The sequence below is a fragment of the Amblyomma maculatum genome, chromosome 5, assembly GCF_055883805.1.
Source record: "Amblyomma maculatum isolate TAMU_Amacu chromosome 5, ASM5588380v1, whole genome shotgun sequence".
Classification (NCBI taxonomy): domain Eukaryota; kingdom Metazoa; phylum Arthropoda; class Arachnida; order Ixodida; family Ixodidae; genus Amblyomma; species Amblyomma maculatum.
This window is the reverse complement of record NC_139348.1, coordinates 80815820-80828364: the sequence shown is the minus strand read 5'-3', so window position 1 is coordinate 80828364 and position 12545 is coordinate 80815820. Positions and strand designations below refer to the sequence as shown.

The 12545-nt window shown below is 40.4% G+C and overlaps 1 protein-coding gene across 5 annotated transcripts in view; it reads right to left on the bottom strand.

Moving 5' to 3' along the window:
- Positions 1 to 12545, bottom strand: part of LOC146188585 (membrane metallo-endopeptidase-like 1) — a 158133-nt gene that overhangs the window by 113482 nt on the left and 32106 nt on the right. For all 5 annotated transcript variants that reach the window (XR_014707559.1, XR_014707560.1, XR_014707558.1 and 2 more), the window contains 3 exons: positions 7245 to 7325; positions 6753 to 6946; positions 5610 to 5759 (listed from right to left, as the gene is read on the bottom strand). Coding sequence is in view for 1 of the 5 variants with exons in the window: in XM_084603858.1 (XP_084459984.1) it covers positions 5610 to 5759; positions 6753 to 6946; positions 7245 to 7325 (425 nt within the window). In the remaining 4 variants the exon portion in view is untranslated. The remainder of the gene's footprint in view (positions 1 to 5609; positions 5760 to 6752; positions 6947 to 7244; positions 7326 to 12545) is intronic.

The window sequence follows — 12545 nt, the reverse complement described above, 5'->3', positions numbered from 1 at the left end:
ACTTTTTTCTTCATCGATTTACGATCCGGGATCTGGCAGGTACCCGTGGCTGTAGAACATCGTCCTAAAACTGCATTTGTCACCCCCGATGGCCTCTTTGAATTTACCGTCATGTCTTTCGGTCTCTGCAGTGCCCCTGCACTGCGTATGATGGATACTATACTGCGTGGCCTGAAGTGGAAGACATGCCTCTGGTACCTTGACGGCATTGTGGTGTTCTCGCCTGACTTTGCGACCCACCTCTCTTGCCTGAAACAGGTCTTGACATGTTTTGCGAACGCCAGTCTACAGCTCAACTTGAAGAAGTGTCTTATCGCTGCTCGTGAGTTTACCATTTTAGGCCACGTTGTGTCCATGGAGGGTATACGTCCAGATCCCGTCAAACTTAGAGCTGTGACAGAGTTTCCGAAGCCTACGACCATCAAGCTAAGGAGTTTTTTGGGTCTCCATATGATTTGCAAATTTGGGTCTCTAATATCGAGGTCTCCATGTAATTTGAAAATTTGAAATAAAAAATAAACATTCTGGCAGAAATATTATTCTGGCAAGAACACAAAACAATGCTAAGCAGCTTTTTCCAGAAAGCATAGCTTTCTATGAAGATATCTTAAATTGTCGTTTATCTGGTGTCGGCAAAACGATGCAAAACATATTTTGCTCTAAATCATAATCATTAATTAGATTTACAAACATGGGCCTGCTAGCATCAATGATGGCGAGAAGTCCTATATTCTGAAACACAGCAAATTGTTTTGCTAGGTTATAAAATGGCTTCACAGAGTGCACACCATAATTTGCATTGCAGCGTCTATCTACGGAGCATTCCACACTCATACAGGTTACATTACTAAGACATTCCGTTCTACAATGATATTTATTACTTGCTATGGACAGAGATAATTTTACAGATATTTGTTGGTGACAAAAACGTTCTAACTATTATCGTAATTAAGCTGCCAATGCGACACAGGCTATCAGGTAATCCACCGGCTTTCGGCTGCAGCCTCCCCTGAGCCGTAAGCTAGCAATTCGGAGTGCGTACAGCAGCACTGTGGAACAAATAAAGTGATCTGCTACCTTTAAAGCTTACATTACCATGCATTCAACAAAATTTCGAGCTTATGGTTTGTAAAATCGTATTATGTATACTCAGGTTCAAAAAGAAAAAAAAAGAACGATTTTAGAAAGCTACTGTGTTTTGGTATTTCTCCTGGCCCAGGTATAATATGGAAGGTATATTACTGTTTTGAGTTTTCTGAGGTCTAAAACAACTACAGCATTATAACTACTGAAATGGCTTGTTTTCACTACAAAAATTCACATCAGCTACACATCCCTTTTCTTATCTCACATAAATAATTTGTCGTAGTTTGAAATATTCTTTTCGCAGCATTTAGGCTCCTGTGAGCAGCAACAAAATATTTTGCGGCTAAATTACTTCAAACAAAAATGTTTGCTGCAATCCTGGTTATTTCGAACACTAAACGCGCCCTTTAGATATGAAAACAAATTATCCCAACACGGCCTTATTACGGCAGCAGTTATATGTGCCGAACATATGATTTGTAATATACAACCAGCGATCGCCCAAAGCACAATGTTTCAGGCGGCGCATAATGTTCCCGCAATAAATATGTAAACTGCTTGGTTTCAAATACGATTTGAAAAATGAAAACAAAATAAATTGCTGTACTTATCAGTTTGGACAGTTGCAATAATTTACAAGCATTGTTTAATTTTGTTTCATTTTCCCTGGCGACACAAACCATCCCCAATATCTATACGGCATTGTCAATGCATTGTTCTGATTTATAGGGAGGCTAAGGCGAAATAGACGAGGACAAGAGAGGATACAGAACCAACGCCAGCTTACAACTGACATTGGAAGTGAAAAATATCGTATGAAAAAGGAAAGCGGCAGTAAAGCGTCAACGGGACAGCACGCTAGACTCCGACTGACATTTATTCAACACTTAAAAGAATTTGGCACTTGACGTCAGCACATGCTAAGGAGATTTTGTCGCGCGAAGAGCTGCGTGGAGCGGACAGTGACTTATCGGGGCATATTGGGGAACTTTTCTATTCGGCGCATCATGATTACTTCTTGTTGCTGGTTGGGAGAGCATTAGCCTCTTCGGTAGTGTTGCCTTTCAAAACGAGTGCGGTCTCAGATTGAAGCATTTTCAGAATTATTAATGTTTACCATATTTCTAATTTAATTAGCTTTGAAGAGAAATGCTTTTTCCAAAACCGAGCAATTTCTATAGACTTTTGAGTAGCTGCTGCTTTGTTTGAACGTTTCTAGAAAACTTTGACCATGAGTAAGCTAGAATCTGAGCAATGAATGTGTGGGTCATGATTTTAAATTTGTTGGTTATTTGCGAGTGTTTTTACAAGTTAATAATGATAACATTGATTTTGTTGCTGAATCAGTGCTTGGGAGTTTTTTGGAGTCACCAGTTTCAATAATTTTAACTTTGAACGGTTACGAAATTCCTTGCTTCACGTTTTCGATCTAAGACTGTTTCAACATGACAGGCCACGCACAAATAAAGCACCTCTACCCTATAATTACTCATAGTTTAAAGTCGTGAAGCGTGGCATTGTGTTCTTGTACTTTGGATTCGCGCTGTCCAAGTATTGTATTCACCTTGTAGAATCGAATTTTGGACTTCAGGCCTAACGCCTGAATGATGTTGTCTATCCTGTTTTTGAAAGCTTGCTTACCAAGCTAAGGAAGCATGAAAAGATAACCTGTTTCCAGCACTTCCACTGAACATAGAAAGAAAAAAAATATGTGGTGGTCTCACGTTCACGACCTAGCGCATCATATAAAGAGGATATGAAGCAATTTTGTATAGACGTCGTTTTCACGGCATCTCAAAAACAGTCGAGCCCTTTTTTTGTTTTTGTTTTTTGCTAGTAGTAAAAGTTTAAGAGCGGCCAGCCTTTTTTGGTAGCTAGGTATAACACCTCAATTGCATTTCATTGTCAGCTGGGAATATATAGTTTCTGTGTGGAAGGCATTGGAATTTTTTTCGAGGCCAACATTTTAGCGGCAAAGTGGTTACTGCTCATTAGCACTAGCTCTCTGAAGCGTAATTCCTCATATCGCTTCACAGGATAGCAGCTAAATATAACTGTATCAGATATACATGGACATTTGGTACGGAAATATGAAAGCATTATGTTTCAAGAAAACAGAAAATCATTGTTTCTTTAAATTCCGCCAAGCAAATTGTCCCTACTATAACATCAGCTCTTGTAATATTTATTTGTTCCTGCTGGCAGCCTCTGGCATGCGGCCTCATCAGGTTTCTCCAGCTGTACAGAACGATCTTTTTTTATCTTTAAGGCGGAAGCCTTCAATCGCTCATGCTATCGTGGACAAAATGCGTCCCGCTTTTGCGCGTTCTGATCGGCCGAGGCGGGATGACGTCATGGAGGTCTCGACCAATCACAGAGCACCAGCATAGTATGCGCGAATGCATGATTTATATGGCCATATGTCAATCAATGATTAGTTACTAATTAATTAATTATATATCAATCACGGATTATTGAATAATTATGTATGCATTAATTAACTTATCAAATGTTAATTATTTGCTCACGTAATGAACTGTATACCTACTTAATTGCTGATTAGTATAAACTAAACAGCTATATAATTAATATTATAGTACCAGTTGTGTATTAGAATGCGGCACTCAGGCTTTCACATTTCACTACTTCAGTCTCTAAAGTCCGTCGTTTTTATTTATTTATTTACGCTTATTTTCCCTGAGATCAAACTTTGTCATTTTCGTTTTCGTGCACGATGCGCTAATATGTATCTCCAATGACTTCAGCTACTCGCGTCTGTTGCCGGACTATTCCAGGTTTTTCCTGCACACTATTGCCGGCTTTATATCGATGTTTCTTCAACGAACTTGAGCATTGACGAGCGCAAAGGGCATTCTTAGTTCTACGGCTGACGAGCATACTCTGTTTTCACCACCGTCGAGTTTCGTAGTTCCTTCGCAGCTGCAAGTCAATATAATAACAAGTACCCCGCGTCATTACTTCTACATAACCCAGCAGTGCTAAAATAGACAGTCACAATAAGGTGGAAATTATCGCTACCAGCAACATCATACTGCCACTTTCGCTGCGCGTTTATCAAGAATTACAGCCTCAAATGTACATTCTTTAGGATAGGAAAGCATAATTCTAATTGGAAACCACACCTTGACGGCAGAAAGAAGGCCCCGACCTAAGATAGACAAAGTGCTAATTATAGTTTTTTTCCACTGATTTAAATTGTAATTTCTTCTATTACATGTAATTTCACAAATAGGCTGACAAACTCTTGGAAGTAACCTTCCTTGCTTCACATATACTTCAAAGCTGGACTCGGGGTGGCGCAGTGGTTACGGCGCTCGACTACTGTTCCCAAAGACGCGGGATCGAATCCCGGCCTCGGCGGCAGCTTTTCGATGGAGGCGAGAAGCAAGGCGCCCGTGTGCTGTGCGATGTCAGTGCACGTTAAAGAACCACAGGTGGTCGAAATTTCCGGAGTCTTCCAATACGGCGTCTCTCATAGCCTGAATTGCTTTGGGACGTTAAACCCCGCAAACCAACCAACCAACCAATAAATTGGTGCATATGATTACATGCGAAACTTGGGACGCTCAGAAAATACCTCGTATTAAAAATAGTTTGGCATAAAAAATGATTCATCGTCATCTTTTCATTGCAACAACACCTATTCAGCAAGTTCTATAATATGCACATCCTTGTATTCTTAGCCGGATACAGTCACTAACACTGGCCGTGCTCTAACGTTATCAGATTTCTTTTTGTACACTTTAAACTCCTAAAGCAACTCGGGTTGTGAGAGACGCAGCTGTTAAAGCCTCTCTGGTGGTAGTTAATGCGCACTGATATCGCACAGCCTTGCTTTTTGCCTTCACCGCACAGCATCCACCGCGACCGGGATTCGATCCCGCAACCTTGGGTACAATAGTCAAGCGCCTTTAAGACTCCACAACCGCGGCGGGGCTAACATTTAGGTCAGAGATAAAAATGCCACTCGGCATAAAACCTTGATGCAGCTGTCTGAATGATCTTTTGACAATACCGATTGTGTTCACGACACCATGTTCGCGAGTGTTGTGAGCGAGGAATCACGAGCACGCCTAGCGAAAGCGACAATTCGCATCTCGCTTGGCCAGGAATGAGTTCATCGGCAGTGTGTATGACATAACGAGACTACATGACCGAGTTGCAGAAGATGCGAACTCGAGAGCACCTTTGAGATAGTGAGAAGGCAATCGAACCTTCATTGGTTATCGAAACCCAACAAAGACCTTCTGTTATGAGGTCATGCAAGATAAACCGTAAGGTTGAAAAAGTGAGGCTTTATAATTAGTGTCCCTGATATTTCAAAAGTTTGGATATTTAAGTGTGCACGAGTAGGTGTAAGATGGTAGGCGCTCAGTTTGCTTTGGCGCCAGTTTGTTTAACCCAATCCTTGAATATTGTCAAAATTTGAGTTTACACAGTTTCCCATCCTCCCAAAAGCGCAAAATAAAAAATATGTGAATAAAATAAATGCAGTTACTCACCCACGAGAGCGCCTCATCAAAGTCTGCAATCTCATTGCTCAATTCTGTCAGGTCTTCATTACTTATATCTGGCTTCTTTGCTCTCACGGCAAGTTCAATAACAACTTTGCGGCTATCACCACTGTCCCTAAGTTCATTACCCTCTATAACCTGAAATATGGATCGATGGCGACAGTAAGTATATACTGTTATAGATGAGAGCATACGTGCAATGAGCAATAAAGCAGTAATTATTTAGCTTTTATGATTCTTCCCTGGTCACAATTTCATTGGTCTCACCCGATTGATAATTTGCAGGCCACATGAAGCTTCCCGGGGAGTGAGATGATCACCCTTTCTTTAATTAAAATACTCCCTTTGTGCGCGTTAAAATGCCTTGTTGAGTGGAATCCCTTTGTAAAGCTCAAGTAAGTGTGGGAAATCTCTAAGGGCTCAAATGAATTCACCTTAGAACGAATAAATGGACCATGAATTTCATTTATCGCATCGTCACTTCTTCATTGCATTAGCCCCGTCATACGCACCTTCATCTCCTATTGTTAGGATTGGTTAGCATTGTTCTTTCCGCGGGAAATAGAAGTTTAGGGTTTGTTTCTGGTTCTTTTGACCTATTCTGTGAGCGAATTTCAATTATGCTTTATCGGTAAAAAGTCGGTATTCATGCCTAAAATTCCGAATGCCACCTTGAAACAAGGCAAAATAAAATATTTGGGAAATTGGAAATCGCAAAAACATACCTTTAGCAGTGCATGTCACGGAATCGGGTGCAAGTGGAAAGCGGGTTGAATGAAGGGGAAGAATGACCATAGTTCGTTAAAATCAATGGCGAAAAGAACACTTTCAGAGGTTCTTAGCATCAAAATTCTTGAGAACTGCCTTTGAACACTGCCCCTGAACTGCAGAGAAGCCGTCACATCACTCCGTTTCCTCCTTGTCTTTGTGTGCATTTCGGCAGACAAAAACATTTGTAAGCGCCAGTACATATTCTCACAGCACTTCCACTACAACAGTTAATCTTGAAGAGCCTAATAAAGTGAAATTCTAAAATATTTTCTAATATTACGCAGTACTTTCTGATGAGGAAACGTATTCTTTCCGCGCTTTCAATGAAGTTGTTTGCATTCCGTTGCTCTGTTCACTTACTTGATCTAATTTGTCTTTGAGACTGAAGTAGAAGTATGGAAGCAATCCAACATGCACAAGGATTTCTCCCAAATCTTCCTTTTCTATATCGCAACCTATATCGATATCATCGGGAAAAAGCGGCCAGTTTGGCAGTCCAGCACTTTCAAGGATATGAGACCATCCGTCGGCTTTGTTCGTCTGATGTGGGAACTCTAGGAAAGCAAACGCACAAAACAAAAGACTTGTAAGTGATATTACGTAATAGAATATTGCATTCGGTTTATATTGACGCAGTGATGCTTCACGTTATACATGTTGCTTGTGAAAGGTGCAGTATTTTATATTTTTCGCCACTTTTATCCTTTTTTGCGCTGTAAAATTTACCGCTGCCTTCAAGATGTAAATTTTTCTTTTAGGGCCAAGCGATCTTAGCATTTTAAGGCGCGTAAGGTAAGAATTTCAAAGTAATACGTCATAGTTTCAATACTGACGCTGATATAGGCTTCTTACCTAGACAGGATTCGTACAGAACTCCGACGTTTTGTGCAACACTTGGATAAGTTTCATCATTCTTCGTGTTGTCAATAACACCTTAGAGAGAGAATAATTGTTCAGGTACATCAGACAGGATAACTCAAGTCCATGGCAGCTTACATTTCAAAATTTTATTAGCAACACATTGTGCGAGCAAGACGTTGTGCAAAAACCATTTCGAGGAAACAAGAATTAAGTGTGACGTCGTTCTCTCCCTAAAGTATGGTAATACCCAAATTAAAACTGCTGTTTACTAGCCATAATTACGAAAACATAATAAACTAATTGGCTTTAATATTATATGTAATGAGAGCAAAATATGGCCGCGACAGTGGGGCATAAGCACACTTCCGGTTTGCCACGCTTCATTATTTTGGGGGGTTTAACATCCCAGAACATCTCAAACTATCAACGACTACTGAAGGTCTCTGAATATTATGGCCGCCTAGATTTCTTGATCTTGCATTAACGTCACAAAAAAACACGATATAATTCAGTTGCATCCCTTCCGCTTAAAGACCCCCATTCGGAAGTATTACATAACGTGTGGGCACATGTCTAAACAATCATATATAAAAAAATTTCCGACGATTACGTTACTTACTAATGCGAGATTTTAGCGCAGCTCATCAGCTTTTTCACCTTGTCGATAGATTCAGCAAAGATTTCGAGCAAGGCTAATATGTATAATTACAGACGAATATTTTATTTTTCACACATATGCCTTCAAGAACCACTCCACTAGTAGTTCTCAACTGTCATGAAGGGAGCTTTGCGTTCGGAGAAAGGAAGAGGGATATTACGTTATCAGGAGTTTGCGGGAGGCAGCGCGTGGGCCATGATTTTATCTGTGAGTGTGTGAATTCTCGGTTATTGCACATTTTACCCTGCAGTTCGATGTGGGCGCTCGCATTCATGAATTATTATTTTTGCAATGCGTACCATGTGCGGTTCCTTCTTCCACTCGAGCTCTGAAGCGTGCCTCGAATATTTGGTTCACAAGAAGGAAAAATCGCAGTATCTGTCAACTTGCTTCAGTGAACACCTGAATTGCTCCGTAAGGCAAGGAAGGAAGGTGGGAGTGAAAGTGGAGCTGGTTACGAGGGACAACGCCGACATCGACGGCGGTGCGAAACCCAGGAACGGGGGCAAAAGAGCTGCGCTCTAAAATATACAATTGATCAAATGTGGCAGGTATACATTTAAAAATATAATTTCCAGGGGCTATGGGGCAGTGTTGTCCTATGGAAGGCTACTCCAGTCTATGGCTGAGCGAGCAAGTAATGATGCAGCAAACTTTGTAGTATGAGTGTCTGGACATGCAACATGTGGGGGGAGGTGGGTGACAAATGAGGTTTGGTTGGTTGGTTGCACCAGATATATTATATAAAGGTGACACGCTAGCTTTTATGTCAATAACACACAGTAATGAATGTAGTGGCTCGATTCTGCTAAGATTCAAGAGAAGTACCAAAGCATTAGGTTACGACTCTAGATTGTGGATGCATATTCTGATTTTTTTCGTGCCAAGGATTTGCCAAGGACGAGCCAAGGACATGCACATTCAGTTTTAAACCTTTTCCTAAGGTTAAGCAAATATATTTATATAAACTAGTTAATTCTACTGCAGCGCCCGAGATCGCATTATTGAAAACAGGGGGGGGGGGGCTACATTTGCGGCAAAATTACACCTGCTTGTACTTATTGAAATTGAGTTCCACGACCCATTAGATTGTTTTGAAAAGCCAGCTGATCAGATATGGTATGAAAGTACGTTAGACTATGCCATCGTCTAACGCATGCGGATGTTAGAAAAAACGAGCGGGAAAATGTTATATATATATATATATATATATATATATATATATATATATATATATATATATATATATATATATATATATATATATATATATAACTGCAGCATACCACACACGGGCTCTTGGTCAACACCTGATGTTACCGAAAAGAAGTGAGAAGATTGACTATTCCCATAAACGAACTCCGAGCATTGTGCCAAATATTCCTGTATTCAGACTAGTACATTATAATGCAGATTTACCTGGGGAAGTTTTTTTGGGAAGCGTTTGGGAGGTAATTTCTCATAAACTTTAAAGCAGCTTAAAAATATCAAGTCAGTCAGTTTTACATTCGCGATTCATATCATCATAAATAAAAAGTCTTATTCCATTTCGTGGGACCTTTCCTTATGAAATCCGTGCTGAGAAGGATAAAAAAAAAGAAGGTTACAGTGAAAAAAATTCATTTTTTTGAGAATACGTGAGCTGTTCTATATTTTGCATGCTACGCTAGTTAAGGAGATGAAACGGTAGTTGGTTGGTTGGCTTGGGGGGTTTAACGTCCCAAAGCGACTCAGGCTATGAGAGACGCCGTAGTGGAGGACTCCGGAAATTTCGACCACCTGGGGTTCTTTAACGTGCACTGACATCGCACAGCACACGGGCGCCTTGCTTTTCGCCACCAAAGGAACGGTAGTGAAGCGGATATTTTTTGTTTCGATTTGAATAGTGGAGTGACCTTCCCCATTTTGCAATCGGAAATCGGGAGGTGTGTTATCTTCGTGAAGTGATCAGGCGCAAAATAGAGATGTGCACAATGTGGAGGCCTGCCGAGTATTTTTCAGAGCCTGGAGGTCATTTCGTCAGTAGCCGCTCAGGACAAGGACCTATGGTGTTTAATTTATTTATTTTTGTTTCATTCGTAGCCTTATTTAAGACACAGCTGGTCTTGGATGGCAGGGCAAAAGGCAGATGCTCTCTGCATGACGAAGCGGAGCACCTGTGCTAACATAGGCGATTCCAAGTGCAGATAATGTGGTTGACGGCATTTGTGATATCATACCAAAAATGCGACGGATATGGACGTGTTTGGTTCTTTAGCAAGAACGGATGAGGATACTGGTCAAAATATGTTGTCACCCTCGAAAAAGGGCATTGGTAAGAGGTATAATGCGTGTCTGTCGAGGGTTTATCACTTGCCACAACTTTCGTGGATAGAAGAATTATGGACTTAACAGAGGTGTTCCAAAATTGGGCGTTTGGCATTTCGAATGCACCGCAGATACGCGTCATCATTCGCATAGTATTTGTTCTACACGTATGCGTTTTCTGTGAACATTTCGGCGCGGAATAGGCGTGTGTATTTTTTTAAAGCTTTCTAAGGACTTAGATATTCATGCAGTTTTGCAATTTAAAGAATAAAGAATAACAGTCAACAGATCGATAATGAAACCTCTTGTAAAAAATTGGAAAAACATGCAGGTGGTTATCAGTAGTTTTGTTATTACCTTTTTCGTACAAGCGCAGAATTTTCTAGTAAGATTGGCGTGGCGCCAGGGTAAAGGTGAAATTAGGATGCAAAACTTTATGGTCGTTATTTTCGCAGAGATTGGTACGAGAAGATAGACACGGTTTAATTAGATCGGTTCAGGTTCAAAATGTTAAAACATTCACGTGTGCTGCCTGCAGGTTTTGTTAATATTTTGGGAGGCTAAATGTTAAACAAATATCAATAAAGTCATTTGTTTCTGCGCTCCCAGTCGGTGTAGCAATTATCTGATATATAGCTTTGTTATTTAAATTGCCAAAGAGAAGAATGCGCTCGTTAGGGTATTTATTTTTTGCTGCTTTAGGTAATCACTAAGGTAATATGCGAATGCGTGTTTTTGGGGGGGATCGATAGCAGACGCAAATCTTGTGTAGGTTTTGAATAGCCGATAACCAACATATATCCATGATCTGAAAAAAGAGGTAGCTATTGGTCAGTAAGATTTAGAAAACCTCCCCTTCGTGATCGTTGTTATCCTTCCAAAAGATATGAACAATATGTAGGTCGGTCAATAATTCATAATTGGTTATCTCTTAATAGCCATGTTACAGTAAGCATGAGTATGCTGCTTGCGGATGAGATAAGATTATAAATTTGATTGCTCTTTTGGAGGTAACTGTTGTTTTTTTGTAAAGGTAAATGAAAATAAGGAAACAAATTTTGTCGCAAGGAATACTGTAATGATGTTTTCTGCTTTATGACATGCTGACTGCTATGATATTTCTTTCAACGCCTGTGCTGATTCATCAAACGTTTCAAATCTACAATACTTTGTATAGCAGCGAAAATGCGTTAGATGTTCTTCGAGCGAATGCAACAAGCCTTTTGTAGGCTGTGCGGACCGTGCTCGAAATGGCCTCCCTCACACTGTAATCGTTACCCTTGAGCCTTTAGAAAGGAATAAATGTTTGGCTTTTAGGAAGGCAAACTTCACAATTTTGGACTAGAGAACGCGTCTAAATGGCAACAAATATGGTCAGCACGCTTAATGTATTTGCGGTCAATTGTTTATTCGAAGGTTGTACTGCAGTGGCAGAGGACTGTTCCTTGTGACTTAGCATAAGTTTCTGATAGGTTATTGTCAAAAAGATTGTAAAACGTTGTGAAAGATTGTAAAACATGATATTGTTCTGGCGTTGACGATTCTCGGTATCATGCATTCGAGCTTAGATTTCAGAGACCTGGCTTGTTATGTGACTTGAGACGGTACTTAAGGCTTCAACGTGGTTGCGTAGGGTTAACAAGCCTTGACGGTGCATTTAAAGGTCAGCCAATCTGTTGCTGAGTTCGCAAATTCTTCCATAGATGTCACCTTGTTTATGAGCCCCTACATTTTACTGCGTAGTTGCGATTGACCGGCAGGTGGCGCCTTCATTTCGTCCAGCACATTATCGGGTACTGGGTTCAATTCAACGTCCCGGGCCAATAACAACCTCAAAAGAACAAAATTACCCCTTCAAAGCCTTTCATCACAAACCACCGCCTCGGTCGCAACTGTCCCTGCTTCCTATAGATCAACGCTCTAGTGCTGTAACGTCTGAATCACCGTGGCAGACAAGGTCAGCTAGAATAAAATTTCTGATGAGATGTACATATACTACCGATATCTTTATGAACTCGGACATCCCTTTCGACAAGCATGCATCAGAAGCTCCACATATACTGACGCACAATGTTATTAGTTGCAGATAATCCAGCGAATTTTGTGCGGTCAGTTAATACTCAAAAATAAATGGCTTTGTGTATATGTCGTAGTAGCTCAAGGAATCAAATTCCAAAAGAAGCGCCTTGCGCCCTTGAAAGAAAGGTGATTGAAAATGATTGCAAATTTACCAATCTCTCTATCCATCAAAAGCATTTTTTCACAAAAGTGAAATGGTAGACGTCAGGAGTTTAGCAAAAAGCAATTTCGTCTTAGCTTAATAAATT